Here is a 17,814-nt window from a genome sequence, read left to right on the forward strand (position 1 = left end):
GGATTACAGGCGTGAGCCACACCGCCCGGCCAATAACTGAAATTTTAAAAAACTTACAGATGAGCTCAATAGCAAAATGGAGATGACAAAAGAAATAGTGAACTTGAAAACAGATCATAGAAATGATCCAATCTCAACAGAGAAAATTAAAAAAAGTAATAAACAGAACCCTAAATACCTATGAGACAATGACACATCTTGAATTTGTTTATGTCTTTTACCAAACTTGTGAAGTGTTCAGTACTTATTTCTCCATTTTTTTTTCTTTTTTTAGCACTACACATTTTCTGCTTTCCTGATAAACTCTCATGACACAAATATTAGTACCATGTAGTAGGTTAAGTGGTGGTGCCCCAAAAGATATGCCCATGTTGTAATTCCCAGAACCTGTGAATGTTACCTTATTTGGTAAAAAGGGTCTTTACAGATGTAATTAAGAATCTAAAGATGAGGATATCATACTGTATTATCTAGGCCATAAAACCAATGATAAGTGACCTCAAAAGAGAAAAGCAGAGGGAGATTTGAGACACACAGAAGAAAAAGCCAGGTGAAGAGACAGGCAAAAATTGGAATGATGTGGCCAAAAACCAAGAAATCCAAGGACTGCCAGCAAGTCACCAGAATGGGGCAGAGGCAGAGAATGGATTTTCCACTAAAGTCCTGGAGAGAGCATGGCTCTGCTGAATTTCAGACTTCTTGTCTCTAGAACTATGAAAGAATAAATTTCTGTGGTTTTTAAACCACCCAGTTTGTGGAATTTATTGCAATAACCACAGGAAACTAATATAATCAGCCAACGCCAAACAGAACAAATCACAAGTTGGTGCCTAGATACATTATAACAAAACTGCTCAAAATGGAACAATAAAAAAAAATTCTTTAAAGCAGCCAAAGAGTCAGAGAACACAATACATTATCTATATGGGGAACAACAAATCAAATTAATGTAAATTTTTCACTGGAAACCATTTAGGCCAGAAGAGATTGGAACCATCTTTTAAAACTGCATAAAGAACAGATGTGAACTCAGAATTCTATATTCAGTGGAAACATCCTTCAGGAACAAAGATATAATAAGACATTCTCACATCAAGTAAAACAAAAAGACTGCTGCCAATAGATCTGCTCTAAAACAATTGCTGAAGGAAATTCTTCAAAAAGAAGGGGAATTATACTAGAAGAAAGAAGAACAATACTGGTAAATATTTGGTAAATATAATAGACTATTTTTCTCTTCTTGAGTTCTTTAAAATATATTTGAGGTCTACAAGCAAAAATTATAACATTGTTGGTTGTTTCTTTTCAATGTATAGAGATTTAATATATAAGATAACTATAATATAAAGGAGGAGCTGTATGGTGATAAGATTTCTACATTTTACTTCAAGTTGTAAAGCACTGATTTTAAGTAAACTGAAAAATTAAGTATACTGAAATCACTGAAGAAACCTCTCTCCCTCTTTCTCTCTCTATATATGCACACACACACTATACAAAAATACAGTCAAACTCACAATAGATAAATTAAAAGGGAGTACTAAATATTCTAATAATCCAAAAGAAGACAGGAAAGAGAAGACAGAGAGAAAAAAGGGAATAGAAAAATTATACAATGGTAGACCTAAAGCCAACACACAACTACATTAAATGTAAATGGTCTAAACTTATCAATTAAAAGACAGAAATTATGGGAATACATAAAAATGGATGAACCAGATATATGCTATCTATAAGAAAGTTTAAATATTTTAATATAGTTAAGTTAAAAGTAAAAAGATAGAGAAAGATATACCATGCAACCACTAATGAAAAGAAAACTAGAGTGTCTATATTAATATCAAACTAGACATCAGGGCAAAGAAAATTATGAAGGACAAAGAGGGATATTACATAATGATAAAAGGGTCAGTTAGTTAAGACAACAATGTTGAATGTATGAGTTCAAAACACATAAACACCAATTTTATACAATCTCTTCTAGAAAGATTACATACTGTATAATTCTATTTAGCTGACATTTTTAAAGACAAACTATATATAGAGATAGAGAACAGTTTGGTGGTTGCTGGGGGTCAGAGGTTAGGGGTGCAAAGGTGTGACTACAAACAAATAGCACAAAGGAGTTTTTTAGGGTGATGGAACTATTCTGTATCCTGACTGTGGCAGTGGTTATATGAATCTATACATATGTTAAAATTCATATTAACAGAACTGTACACCAAACAAAAGGTCAATTTTACTATGTGAAAGTTTTAAAAATAAAATTAAGTACAAAAGGAAAAATAAGGACAATTACTGAAGTCAGACCCATTTGAATTTGAATCCAATTTCAGCACTAGCTGGGCAACCACTGGCAAGTTAATCTTCCTCAGCCTTGGTTTTAAAATGAAATTGATAGTGGTACCTACCTTATAGGGTTATTAGGAGCATTAGTAAGTAATCAATAAGCATTTCTTATACTTATTAGCTTGTTGCCTGATAGTAAGTAGACTATAAATATGACCTATGACTTTATCCTGTCTTCATTGTTGTTTTTCAAGGATTCTTTCTGTTATGAACAATTTCATCACTCACTTGTTCTGTGATGGTGAACAAATTAAACTGCAAACATGAAGAGTAGGAAAAAAAATCTGAAGACCATTTAGATATTTTAATGGCTGATTTTGCCTCTCTTAAGTGAACTTAGGCATATGATTTAACCCAGGTTCATGCCCTAGTCAACTTTAGTGCTTCAGTTTCTGACACAGTGAAAAGCTGGGTCTAATTATACAGTTTCATGTATCTATAAGATTTTTTTTGAAAATTAGAAAAAAATAGATATAACTTAAAATGATAGTCTAGAAAACAAACTTGTTGCTATTACAGATTATCTTTTATGCCTCTGGATTCTAAGAACTGTTATAATTATTTTCATATCTGAATATTGGGGTAGATGCCCATCATGGGGTTTCTCAATATATCATTAGAAAACCACTGCTTCATGATTCTCGGAGATCATCGTTAAAAGTAGTGATTCCTGCTACTGAATCAGAATATCCAGGGGCCAGTAGTTTGACTTTTTAACAGTTACCCAAGTGATTTTTGGGTAAAGTATGAGATCCACAAGGTTACAGATTAAAATAAGCAGCTATTAGCTGGAATTTGATTTTTAATGAATTTAGAGATATTTGTTATAATGGGATTTTATCTGTATTACTTATTGTTTCTCATATTATCCAACAAGATTAGCAAGACAGCAGGAACAAATCAGCTAACTTTTTTTTTTTTTATACAACACTCTGAGTTGCTGTTTTACAGAATCAGCTACTTTAAACTACATTATTTACCAAGCAGCTTCACTAGAAATTTGCCTATATTTCAACATTTACATGCACTGCATATAGCCAAGACCTGAGGTAGTCAATCTAAGGTACTGACCCAACTTAGTGGTTCATGAGATAGCCATTGAAACTGTACCATTTCCCAACATAGGAATCTTTTCTTTCTCTTCTTCTTCCCTTATACTTTTTTTTGCTCACTTTTCTTCTCAGTCTGATTCTTCTTTCTCATTATCCTCCCTCTGCCCCTCCCCCGTTTAAGCATAGAAAAGTGATTTGGTGATTGAGTAGACAGTATCTAAATAAAACAACACTAGGCAACTTTTAAAAAAATCTAAATTCATTGATATAAATAAATGCACTGCTAAAATATGTTGTTAAGTGAAAAGCAAAAGCAAAGTTCAGAACAGTGAGATAGTATGCTGCATTTTATTTAGTAAAGGAGACAACAATTGACATTCATATTTACCTAAAGACACTTTGGAAGAAGTAAGAAGTAAGAACTTAAAGTGATTATCTGGGTGGGAGCAGACAGTGACACTACAGAAAAGGGGAAAGGAAGAATGAAGTGCAGATGAGATCAAAAATTGTCTTAAACATCATTTTATATTATTTTGATATCTGAATCATGGAAATATATTGCCTATTACCTAAAATATATACATTTAAAATGAAAAAAGCAACAAAGGCTTTGACATAAGGCAAATCCAACTATTTATTTTGTGCTCTGTTTATTCTGCCTCTCCCTGAACTTAGGTAACCATTCTCTTATAGTTTCTCTCTTCCTATATCCTTTGTTTCTTTATACAAATAGAGACAAATAGTAATATATATTCTTATTTCCCACCTTCTTACACAAATGCAATATATTATACACACACTACTTTGCACCTTTTTTTCTCACTTAGCAATAAATATATTGGTGATTGTCTTTCACATAAACAGCCTGTTTTTCACCCTCTAGCTGCATAATATATTGTACAGATATTTATTTAACGAGTCCCCAACTGATGGATACTTGAGTTGTTTCCAATTATTTACTATTGCCTAAATGTTGAAAAAAAAAATCTTATAAAGTCCTAATTTTGTATAAGTACAGTATAAATTCCTAGAAATAAGGCTGCAGGCTCAAATGTAATGTATTTATAATTTTAGTAGATACTGCCACTTGCCCCTTATAAGGGTTGCAAAACTTTGTGACAGTAACTGTCTTTCCATAGCCAACAAAGTATGTTAACAAATATTTGGACTTTTCTCAATCTGAGAAGTTTAAAAAAAAATGCCTCAGTGGAGTTTAATTTACATTTCCCTACAAGTAAACTTGAACATCATTGCATATGTTTATGGGTCATCAATATTTCTTTCTTGGTGAACTACTGATTCATCAGACTTGCTACTTGCTACTCAGGTCTGGCTATATGAACGTGGTAAGTTCTATTTTCTTGGATAGAGAAGGGACTAAGAAGTCTCAGTCTCTTCTCCTGTACAATAAGAATAATAGCACTGACCGAAGAACTTTAGAGATTACAAGAAATAAACAAAAATAGCTTAATAAAGTGCCTGGCACATAGCAAGTGCTCTGTAATTGCTGTGGCCATTACTCTTAATTTTGAGCCTCATTTCTCTTCCACCTCCCTTGTCATTGTATTTCCCATTTTTCTCCTACCTCCTGTTACCACTAAATGAAAACCAGTAATAATGTATTAAAGGCTTATTATGTACCAAGTATCATATTAGGAGTTGTGCATATAGCATCTCATCCTAGACAGTATTCTTTGTAAGAATCCCAGACAGTATTCTTAGAAAAGAAATGAACATTCACAGTGGCTATGTATCTCATCGTAGGTCACACAGCTAGAAGGCAGTAGTACTGAGATTCTAACTCAGGTCTGACTAATTTTAATTGTCTATTTTTTCTATTATGCCATGTTTTCTTAAATATAAGGAATCAGAATGTCATGGTATTAGGTCTGCAGTGTTACTGACATACTTACAGGGGTGTTTCTGTATTTTCCAAGGCTAGCAAATCCATCTGTGGATGAAGACTGGGTATTAAGTGGTTTGTTACATCAGGACTTGAAGAACTGAAATCTAGAACACAAAATGGACTTGTTTGGCTTTGAAACATTTTGTCAGCTGTTATGTTGGATTTTCCACAGCATAAAAAAAATCCAACCAAATTAGAGAGATTCAGATTTTTTTTGTCACCATAAAATCATGAGATCCCTCTAAGAGAAATTAAAAGGCATAATTTGATAGTTAGTTAGAGACATTCCCTACCGCAAAAACAGTTTGTTGTAAAGGTAACAAATACTTTTATATTGGGTTTTCTGAAATCCCAAGCTGATCCAGAATGGAAAGGATATTATAGGCCTTGTTCTGCCCAGCACAAAAATAAAAAAGTTATGATATATATTGAATAGCTCTACATTCATCTCAAGCTCCAAGTCCCATAATCTTAAGTGAAATAGCTCAAATGGAATAATTCTTTTCTCTCCTCTGAAAATTCCTGATGAATCAAGAACACTCTCCAATGTAATTGATTCTACACACCCCACTGGCCTACATAAGCAAGTAGCCAACATTTCAGAAATGGGGAAAGTTGTAAGAAAACCACAAATTCAGTGATACTGAATATCATTACTCTGGAAACACCAGATGACATAAGAGAATGATTTTAGTTTGGTAAAACTTCTGGATTTCAGCATTTTTCATCATCCTTATTTTGTAATTTACTAACATTTGTTGGGAATAAGGAAGATAAGTAAGTTAATAAGACAGGTAACCCTTATCTTTTATTAATGTTTATAATATGCATTGTAGGCATTTTTACAATGCATTTTATAAACATTAGTTCACTTACCTTCATAACAACCCTCTAAGGCAACTGTTCCCATTTTTAAAAGTAAGAAAGTCTCAAAGGATAGGTGGTTAAGAAGTGACAGAACTGGTATTTCGACTTTGATTTCTCTGGCTTTACAGCCTGTATTTTTCCTTCTACATTTCACCATCACGTAGATCCTTCCTTGTAATTCCTGAGTTTCTTCATTTGCATAAAATATTTCCTTACCTGATGCTGTGGTACACCAGAGAAACCCAGTGACAATCGAATGTGAGTTCAGAGTAGATTTTAAGTATTGACCAGCGAGCTGAGCAACCTCTACAAAGCAGGCCAGGTGAATTCCATGAGATTCTAAGCCAGTGGGATGAATTTCAAGGACCTCCTCCCCCAGACACATCCCATTCCGGTACTGGGTTTGACCCAACCATGTGTCAGGAAGTAATTACATCTCCTGACATAGTTCTCTGATATTCAAACTGACTTCAGTCCTTCTCAGGTAGCATTTAATCATGAAATTAAGGAGAACTGTTTCACATCAACCTCTTCTGCTGGTCTGAAAAGGCCCGAGTGCTTATTTACTTAAGTCTGGAAGCTGAGCATTCCTGGTGCTGAGTTCTCCCAGAGTGGCCCTAGGCATCGGAGGACTGGGACTCAGGTCCAGGAGATCACAAGATGGGGCAGAAGGCTCACTGGTAGTCTGAAAAAAGAAAGAAAAAATGAGTCAATGTAGTTTATCTTGGCTTTCTCCCCATAGGCTTTCCTTAATAACATTAAATTATTAAGGCAATTACTCTACACCACCAAAACCACTCCAACTTGTCCATGCATATCTCCTCTTTATAAGACTTGTTTTAGATAAGGCTTGCTTCTTACTGTATAACTTGTAAATTGTTCAATTGCTTATTTTATAACATTTCTACTCACATTGGTGGTTTCCTTCTGGTTCTTATTTTGCTCCAAAATCCTTTGTTGGTTTCGAGTAAACCTGTTTAAATTAGTAAAATACAAGTATTTAAAAGAAAACAGATGTGAAAGTGCTATAAAATTCAATAATTATAATATGCAAATATTAAGGAATGAAGACAATCAGCCTCATGCCAGTAAAATTCTACTCAATCCCCAATAAAATACTTTTAATAACATTTTCCAGTTTATAGAATATTCATACCTTTAGAGAAAATAGAAGTGTTTTTAAAGATTAATAATAATCCCATCACCCAGAAATTATTGACCCTATTAACATTATTCCAATATTTCTTCTATAAGTGAATCTATTTTTAAACTTAGTTGAAATTATCTTACTTAATTCTGTATGCTAATATGATTATGTCACAAACATTTTTCTATTCAGAAATATAATTTTTAATGGCTGTAATATTTTACCTTATGAATCAATCACACCTTTAACCATTCTTCTTATTCTCAAATAGTTGTTTCCTATGTTGCCATTATAAATAATTTTCCAAAAATTCAAATACATTTAAAGTATTTTCACCATTTCACTATTTATAAGATACTTAATACCAACAAAAAATACTGACCTTTTACAATTTCAATTAAATTTTACACTGCTTGTCCACTGAGAGTAAAGGAGGAGCAGTTAAATAAATAGGAGAATAAATGTAAAAGACTAGCAAAGTTGAAGGCAGAGTCCAAGTGTTAGCATTATTACCTAGTAGCTACATGAGCAGGACATGACTTCCTAAACTTTGGTTCTCCATCTGCTAAAAGGGAATAACAACATTTGAACCATTTCCTCAGAAAGTTAATTTCCAGGGCAAAGAGAGAAAGATGGGTGGTACAGGTAGGTGAATGTGGAAATGCTTTGCAAACTGAGAGTTGCTTTGGAAACATACAGTATTACTATTATGATACATTTACTCCATGGGCTCAAACACTTTAAAGTGTAAAAAGCTTATGCTGAATCTGAACATGCATTTAGGGTTAAGGATTTTTCTAAAACACATGCTTTTTAAAATTCCGTCTAGTTATAGCATTGGCTTCTTGCATTCTAGTTAGTTATGTCCTGGGTATGAACAATCTTCCCAGATTAAGCCCTGAGTAACAAATTTCAATTTCTTTCCTTACACAACTATTGCCTGGATGAAATTAGTGGAGACTTCGGGGGATATTGGAATAAAGCAAATGAATGTATTCTGCATGTGGGATTGATGTGAATCTTTGGGGACCAAAGGACAGACTGTGATTGACAGAAAAATGTCCCCCCTGCCCTTAAAGGCATCCACATTGTAGTCAACAGAATTGGTGAATATGGTAGGTTACATGGCAAAGGGAAATTTAAGGTTGCAAATGGAATGAAGTTAGCTAGTGAGCTGACCTTAATGGGGAGATTACCCTGGATTGTACAGATGAGCCCAGTGTAGTCGTAAAGGTCCTTAAATGTGCACAAAAGAGGCAACAGCGGAAGTAAGAGAGATACAATGTAAGAAGGACTGAACTAGACCCTGTTGGCTTTGAAGATGGAGGAAAGCGGACATGAGCTAGGAACATGGACAGACTCTAGGAGCTGCAAAAGGTAAGGAGATGGATTCTCCTCTATTCAGACTCCTGACCTAAAGAAATCACTTCATCATCTTGTGATAATAAAGTTGTGTTGTTTTAAGCCACTAAGTTTGTGGTAATTTGTTACAGCAGCCACAAAAAACTAAAACATCAGACTAGTACTTTTTCTAGAGGCAAGAATTTCTGAATTTTAGGACTTGAGTGTTTCAATCACACAATTTACTGCAGTCGCTCTGGCAGGGTTCAAAGCCCAATCAGAATGAGCTGTGCACAGCAGTAATCCAATCTCCTGATATCTAGGCCAAATAAACACACATTCTCCCTCAGAGGAAGCCTTTATGCACTGGTCTTATGGTTTGCAATGGAATTCTCCAAAATGAAAACCAGAAGGCAGCACTATACTGAAAACCATGTGATTTTCCTGGGGTATGTTTCTGTTTACAAAGATTTGTTCCACAGAAAACAAAGGGCAACGATTGTGAATTTGTTCAGTGCTAAGAAAGAAAACATGGTTACTAGGCTCACATCATCAGTCAATGCCCTGTCCCTGTCGATAATAGGCAATAAATATGAGATAGTGAAAGAAAGAAACTACCATTTCATAGCTACTGGTGTCATTTCACCCACTCTCTTGGTTCACTCATCATCAGTAAGAAAACAAATCTAGTCAATAAACTAAAAGGCTCAATGGGACGCTAATAGGGAGGAGATACAATATTTAATGGCTATCAGTGTATTTTTTTTTTTTTTGAGACAGAGTCTCTGTTGCCTGGGCTAGAGTGCTGTGGCGTTAGCTTAGCTTACAACAACCTCAAACTCCTGGGCTCAAGCAATCCTCCTGCCTCAGCCTCCTGAGTACTTGGGACTACAGGCATGCACTACCATGCTCAGCTAATTTTTTCTATATATTTTTAGTTGTTCAGCTAATTTATTTCTATTTTTTTTTAGTAGAGACGGGGTCTCGCTCTTGCTCAGGCTGGTCTCAAACTCCTGAACTCAAACGATCCGCCTGCCTCGGCCTCCCAGAGTGCTAGGATTATAGGTGTGAGCCACTGCGCCTGCCCTATTAGTGTATTAATACTAGCATTGCACTAGGTGCTTTTAGATATCTCATTAATTCTCAAAAAAATAAAAAATGCCCAGCCCTTCCAAATAGATATTATCCTCTTTAATGGATTAAAAAAATCTTAAGTCTTAGAAAAGTTATGCAACATATCCAAAATCATCAGCTAGATTTGCCTCCAGGCCTCTTCACCTCTTTCCTTTATGTCAGATTGGCCTCATTCTTCATCAACTGGCTAGAAATATAGCCACTGTGCAATTAAACATTCCCAGTAATTCTCAACATAATTGGTGCCTCTAAGGGTGCCAAGAAATGTTACTTTAAGGCCAGGCACAGTGACTCATGCCTTAATCCCAGCACTTTGGGAGGCTCAGGCTGGAGGATCCCTTGAGGCCAGGAGTTTGAGACCAGCCTGGGCAACAAAGCGAGACTTTGTCTCTACAAAAATAGAAAAAATTACCCAGGCACGAGGATCACTTGAACCCAGGAACGGAGGTTACAATAAGCTATGATCATTCCACTGCATTCTATCCTGGACGACAGAGCAAGACCCTGTCAAAAAAAAAAAAAAAAAAAGAAAAGAAAAGGAGAAGAGAGAAAAGAGAAGAGAAAAGAAGAGAAGAGAAGAAAAGAGAAGAGAAGAGAAGAGAAGAGAAGAGAAGAGAAGAGAAAAGAAAAGAAAAGAAAAGAAAAGAAAAGAAAAGAAAAGAAAAGAAAAGAAAAGAAAAGAAAAGAAAAGAAAAGAAAAAAGAAAAGAAAAGAAAATCACTTTAACTGGGAGAAACATCTTCCTGGCATTTACTGAGCAGGGGCCACACACTAAAGGGAAAATCATCCCATCCAAAATGCTAATAAGGGTGGGGTGTGGTGGCTCAAGCCTGTAATCCTAGCACACTGGGAGGCTGGAGGCAGGCGGATTGCTCAAGGTCAGGTGTTTGAAACCAGCCTGAGCAAGAGCGAGACCCTGTCTCTACTACAAATAAAAAGAAATTAATTGGCCAACTTATACAGAAAAAATTAGCCAGGCATGGTGGCGCATGCCTGTAGTCCCAGCTACTCGGGAGGCTGAGGCATGGTGGCGCATGCCTGTAGTCCCAGCTACTCGGGAGGCTGAGGCGGTAGGATCGCTTGAGCCCAGGAGTTTGAGACTGCTGTGAGCTAGGCTGAGGCCACAGCACTCACTCTAGCCCAGGCAACAAAGTGAGACTCAGTCTCAAAAAAAAACAAACCAAAACAAACAAAATGCTAATACGTCTCCCATTGAGACACAGGATATAGGAAGTGTTCCTTGGCAGGCACTCTAATGAGAATGCTGAGTAACTGGTGGTGAAACTGGAATTGGAGGATGGATGGAGAAGGTATACCATCTGCTCACCTCTCATACCCAAGGATGGCGTTATTCAAATCCTCATTCACTTGAATTAGCTCAATAGTTACATCTTCATTTTCCACCACCACAAGCAGGTCCATGATTCTCTCTTGCATCTCCCGACCCGTCTTATAAAGTTTCTGTCAAAGGATGGAAGGAGGTATTTTCTTCCATGCTAGGAATGTTCTATAAAGACAACAGACTCACCAATCTGCACACACCAGCGATCACCTCCATGCTGAGTCACCCACAGGAGAGTCACCCAAAGTATTTAACTGTGGATAGTTCATCCCTCCTATCAGAAGGCAGTGAGCTATGAAATAATTATATTTTCCTCTGAAAATCAAAACAGGTTACAAGGGCAATATGATACACTAAAAGTAACACTGGACTAAAAATTATTACTAAAAGTGCTGTGTGGGAATTCTAGATGCACTGCTTATTAGCTGTGCCACGTTGGAGAAAAAAATTGTTTCCCAAATCTCAGTTTTCTCATTGGTAAATGAAAATTATACCGCTTGCCACATCTACCTCAAGAGCTGACATGGAAATCAAATGATAGGTATGTAATGAGGGACTCTATAACTATAAAGCACAAACATAAGATGTTACTGTCATTATTAGTGGTAGTGGAAGTAGTTAAAATATATTTATAGTGGCATTATTTTATTACTTGTTATGTTGTATTTAAACATTTATAGTTACATCAATTCTAAGGTAAACTGAACCAAGATTAAAAAACTAGTCATGGATAATACACTTATTTGGACTACCTATAATAGGCGTCCTCAAACTATGGCCCGCGGGCCACATGCGGGTGTTTTTTGCCTGTTTGTTTTTTTACTTCAAAATAAGATATGTGCAGTGTGCATAGGAATTTGCTCATAGTTTTTTTTTAAACTATAGTCTGGCCCTCCAACCAGTCTGAGTGAACTGGCCCCCTGTTTAAAATGTTTGAGGACCCCTGACCTAAAATCACTGCATTAAGCCATGACTCCATTCCCCAAACCAGTTTTTTCTCATAAGCATCAGAGGTATCTACAGCAAACTTACTGATTCAGAATCTTCAGGGTTGAGGCTCTGGGAATCTATATTTTTTTCAAAACAAATAACCCAAGGTGTTTCTTATGTACACTGACATTTGAAAACTGCTGCCTTCCAACTGACTTCCTTCTAGGCAGGCCTCCAATAAACCTGAGGAGTGTAAAACTGATATTAATATTTCCTCAAGTCCATCTTGGCTAGAATTTTTCTGTGTAATGGTACATTAACATCAGGCAAAAACACAGGGAGTTTCTCCTTTCAAAATGAAAGCAACAGAACTTGCCGAAACATCACACAATTAAATTATCTGACTTTTTCCCCTCAAGAAAGAAAGGCCTGCTGAAAAATTTATGCTTCATGAAACCATTTAGAATCTCAAACAATCTATTACAAGACTCCTGACAGGAAATCTCTAAATAAATAAATCAAACTATTACTAACTGGCATTTAGACTCAGAGGTAAAAGCCACTACCTTTACAAAAGCATAACAAAAATATTTAAAAGACAAAATGAAATAAAATGGGAAAATGAAAAGTCTGAGGCAGGCAGATAGATGAAAGACTCTCGTTTTTATACTTGCAATGTGCAGATAGGAAAACTGTCTTATTTGTTGATGACAATGGCCACTATCAGCAACAGTATAGTGCAAGTATCAACAGTTTTTCTTAAAGCCTCAGATATTTAATATTTCCTGCTTTGTGGGCCATCTAGTCTCTGTTGCAACTATTCAACTCTGCCATTGTAGTGTAAAAGCAACCCTAGGAAATATGTAAACAGAAGGGCGTGGATGTGTTCTATCTAATAAACAAAGACAGGTGGCAGGCTAGATTTGGATCACTTATGGCCCCCTGGTATAATGCAAAGAGAAAAAACTTTGGACTCAGTAGGTCAAAGGTGTCTCCCAAACACATACTTGATATGGGATTTTGGGAAATAAGGCTAAAATTTAGCCTCAGATTTTGTTTTGTTTTTTCATCTATAATACAATGATAACTACAATTATGTTGTAAGGGGTTTTGCAAGACTACACAATGGTTTAGTTGAAACACCATAGTACCTGGCATACAGAGGTAGTCAGTAGTTAATAAACGTCTATGGTTGCTTGACGAGGTGTCACTAGAAGCTCAACTAGATAACCAATAAAATCTTGTAATACTCATGCTATTACCCAGGACCCAATATTATACAAAGGAGAGAATTAAGAATGGCATTTAATATAACCCCCATGATAAATGAAAACTTTTCCTTTGTTCTTGCTTTAGAGAGCGCACAGAAACTGTTCCTCTTGTTGCCCACTGGCAATCTCACTAGAGCAATGTCAAGATCAAGGGAATACAATGGCTGTTAGATGCTTATGACAAAAATGTAGAAATTAATTTGAAATGAATTTGCAGCCAACATCAATAGGCCCTAGTCACATGAAGACACTCCCTTTGCCTTTTCCAGAGACAGATGGAAGGGAAACATGAAAGGAACACCACATCTCTCAACAGGTTTGCAAAGCAGAATGTGAAAAACCTCTTCAAAAGACAGCCCACTCTGATCTCTGCAATTGATGTCTGTCTCAGAGGAGCGCCAAGCCACCTGGAAACAGCATAGATCAAGCACCCCGGACAAAAAGGATGGGTCAAGACTTCCTCATAGCAGGCACCTGCAGGGCTGTGGATGTGGGGAGGCAGGGGGAGCAAGTCAAAATACAGAATAACAGCTGCTGGTGCATATGTCCATCACAGAGCCCTTGGAATCGCCTCCTTTTATACCATATAAAAGAAAACATAGGCTTCTAAGTTAAAGTGAATTTAACAATCAATTCAAAAGTCTTCGACCAAAACCAAAAGGAGCTCATTAGGTACTTTCTTCTGATATCCAGATGGCTACTACACCTCCACAGAGCACTCAGGAATTAAGGAAGGAGATCCCTCTGTACTTTCAACTCCAACTACAGTCATCCCACATTCACCAACACAGTGCAACACCATAAAAAGAAACATAAAAATGCTTGAACATCTCCCTTGAAAGAGCAAAAACAGGAAGAAACAAGAGTGTCTTTTCTTGAAAGTGTCTCTGGAAATAATATATGTATGGCAATAACACTATTATCAGCTTATAACATATTTCCTTTATCCCAGTTCTCCCCACCCAGATGGACACAGAGACACAGAGAGTGTGTCTATCTGCTCAAATTAGAAACTGGCTCTTGCCACTCTAAAACTGAACATTTCTCATTTAACTTGCTCATGCAGTCTCCTTTTCCTTACACAGGCCTCAGCTGAATGACAAATTGTCAACATAATCCTCAAGAAGGTCATTCAGTCATTAGAACCCTTCTGACTCTCTTTCCCAACTAAACATTGTCTACAGTTTATTTCTCTAATGCTTCTGTCTTTAGTAACTCCTTCTGTCCTAAGTCATTCATTCTTCAACAAAGAGCACTGATCAGTTCTACAGATGCTTAATGAACTCGTACAGGGTGCAACACTTATACTCTAAATATGCATCATTATGTGAAGGACTGTGATGGATTTAAAAGTATAGGATTTGGGTATTGCCTTCAAATTGCTTCCCATCTAGCTTGAGAGCTAATACATAATACATAACCACACGAAGAGACAATAGGTTGGCAATCTACACTAGGAAGTCAGTCCTGCGTTCAAAATGAGAAACAAGTTGGTAAAGTGGACAGAACATAAGCTCAGGAGAACCAGGTTCTCACTCTAGCTCCATCACTTGCCACTATGTGGGCAAATCATTTGCTTTCTGAATATGTAGCCTCATCTGTAAAGAAAGGGAGATGGACTCAATGACTTTGACAGTCCCTTCTGCTCTTAATAAAAAGTTTCTGAATGGCAAAGATAAATTGAGTGGTCAAAGAAGTATGACTTTTTTTTTTTTTTAATCTCAGGTTTTTTTCCACTCAACTAGTTACAAAATATTCTCCCAGTTTAAGATTTTAGATTCTCGTGATTTTATATTTCTCCAAGTTAAAGACTTTCTTTAGTTGTACTTTTAAAATCTGAGTTCCTTTATTCTGCAGAAGTCTAAAGCATTCTTTTTTTCTTTTTTTCCTTGTCCTACTTGGGCTAGGCAGAATATGAGATAAGAAAGACTAAAGTGAGAGGTACTAGGCAGTCAGCTATTCAAGATAAGAGTAAGGTGGGCCACAGCAGAGTGCATAATGCCAAGAGAACCAACAGAGGAAATGCAAGTCGCAACTCTTCATTTCTATGATGGCAGCAGCTGCCTCTACTCACCACCACACTCATTAGACTGGAGACAGCCTCAGAATCATCTAAATTCACTCTGGCAAGCTAAAGGAAATCCAGTCTCCACCCCTAAGGAAGTTCAAAGTCCACAAGCAACTCAGGGGTAAGAAAAAATGTCTACTACACAGTATGAGTCTATTGCCTAAGAGTCTAACAAAGACCAGAAGCCCCCTTAATTAGGAGGGCTTCAGGATCTAACTGGTCAGCACAGACTGGAGAAAAAGAGAGGGGATTCCAAATACATATATCAGATTTCAGATGAAAGAAAACAGACAGGGAATGGGTTTCAAATAAACAGAATAGCTACTAGAAGGTAAGCACAAACAGATAAAACAGGAAGAGGTTCCAAGTACACAGGCTGGTTTTAAGGTTCACAAATACTCTGGTAAGACTGTGGTCACTGGTAAAGTCTACGTGCAAGAGCAGCTAGGAAATTTATGAGTAGATACCTTTCACATGTGCCAGATACCTTTCTTTTGCCCTTCAGATCCACTGTCTGCACTTTCTGCCCTACTCTGTGCCCTGTCTGCACTTTCTGCCCTACTCTGGGTCCGGCTTCTAAGGACCACATTGCCAGGTGTCAGCCAACAGGGCGTGCTGGCAGGAAATAGGAGGAAGGGAAGAGAATGAAGTCTGGATATTTATTCCCTCTCCTTCTTCCATTGCTACTGTCAAGGCTGCCCTCTCCATATTATCCTTTCCACTGGGTTCTGGCAAAAGTTCCTTCTTCTGGCCTTCTCATACCTAGGGAAATTAGTTAATAGTCCAGGCTAGTGATTTAGCCAGTGTGGTTTCCCTGAACTCTACACCATCTTACTAAATAAATGGTAGCTTGATCCAACTTTCTTCAAATTACCCAAAATGCGTCTTTGACTAACACATCCTATAAGGCATGAAAAGACATCTTTAGAGTTATATTAAAATAGTATGATACTAACTTAGACACAAATGGGTCAAGGGGAGAGAAGAGCTTCCAAAAGACATCCTTATACTAAAAAATACAGTATGTGTGATAAAGGGGCATTTGAAATCATTGGAGAAGGTCTGAATTATTAGTAAATGTTATTTGGACAACTGCCATCTGATAAAAAAAATAAATGAAGGCAAAATCCCTAGATCATACCAAGGATAAAGATTTAAATTTTAAACCATATAACATCTGGGGGAAAAATATCTATTGATTCACTAAGCATATTTTTATTGAGTGATTACATTGTGTCAGGCACTGATCTGGGAACCAGATTTGAGTAGTGAACAAAACAAGCCTTGTGGAGCTTCCAACCTAGCAGGCAGACAGCTGACACCTGCCCAAGGAAAGTTTCAGACTCACATGTGTCAGGCAGAGAATGGAAGTGATATGATAGGAAGGTGGCTGACTTCAGACTGGGGAGTCACAGAGGGGCTCGCAGGGAGGTAATGCACTGAGATTGGAATGAAAAGACAAAGTTGGCCATTTGAAGATGGGGAAGCATGAGAGTCAGGGATGAAATAGCACCTCAGCGAGAATGAACTGAGGGTGCTTAAAGAACAGGAAGGGGTCAGCATGCATGTGCCATGGCAGAAGAGGAAGCCAAGAGATAACCAGGAAGGGTTTTGTGGCCAGAGTAAAGAGACTGGGTTTTATTCCAAGTGTATGGGAAGCCACTGACAAGTTTCAAGCAAGAAACAAAATAATACGGTTACATTTTAAAATGCTGTAACAGACATGCTCAATATTACCAGTCATTAGGGAAAAACAAATTAAAACAAAAATGAGATATGACTTTGCACTCACTAGATGGCAATTTAAAAAACAACAAAAACAAAACACAATGGAAAATAACAAGTATTGGTGAGGAGGTGGAGAAATTGGAACCCTAGTACTATATATTGCTAGTAGAAATGTAAAATGGTATAGCTGTAGTGCAAAAAGGTTTGGTGATTCCTCAAAAAGTTAGTTACTATATAGCCCAGTAATTGTACTCCTAAGTTGATACTCAGAAGAAGTGAACACAAGTATTCAAATAAAAACCTGTATATGAATGTTCATAGCAGCATTATTCATAATAGCCAAAAGGTGGTAACACACTAAATGTCTATCAACTAATGAATCAATAAATAAAATGTGGCATATCCATACAATGGAATATTAGCAGGTCATAAAAGGAATGAATTTTTGATATATGCTACAACATGGATGAACCCTGAAAGTGTTATGCTAAATGAAAGAAGCCAGACACAAAAGATCACATACTGTCTAATTCCATTTATATGAAATGTCTAGAATATGTAAATCCATAGAGACAGAAAGCACATTGGTGGTTATCTAGAAATGGGAGAAGACAGGAAGGGGGAGAGAGTACTTAATGGCTATGGAGTTTTATTTTGGGGTGATGGAAATGTTTTGGAA

The 17,814-nt window shown here is 36.7% G+C and overlaps 1 protein-coding gene across 3 annotated transcripts in view; it reads right to left on the reverse strand.

Annotated features, from left to right (window-relative positions):
* Positions 1-17,814, reverse strand: part of TOM1L1 (target of myb1 like 1 membrane trafficking protein) — a 65,520-nt gene that overhangs the window by 28,283 nt on the left and 19,423 nt on the right. For all 3 annotated transcript variants that reach the window (XM_012773447.3, XM_020281140.2, XM_075994450.1), the window contains 4 exons: positions 11,124-11,257; positions 7,087-7,147; positions 6,742-6,859; positions 5,315-5,411 (listed from right to left, as the gene is read on the reverse strand). In XM_012773447.3, coding sequence (XP_012628901.1) covers positions 5,315-5,411; positions 6,742-6,859; positions 7,087-7,147; positions 11,124-11,257 — 410 coding nt within the window. The remainder of the gene's footprint in view (positions 1-5,314; positions 5,412-6,741; positions 6,860-7,086; positions 7,148-11,123; positions 11,258-17,814) is intronic.

The sequence above is a fragment of the Microcebus murinus genome, chromosome 18, assembly GCF_040939455.1.
Source record: "Microcebus murinus isolate Inina chromosome 18, M.murinus_Inina_mat1.0, whole genome shotgun sequence".
In the NCBI taxonomy this organism is placed as follows: domain Eukaryota; kingdom Metazoa; phylum Chordata; class Mammalia; order Primates; family Cheirogaleidae; genus Microcebus; species Microcebus murinus.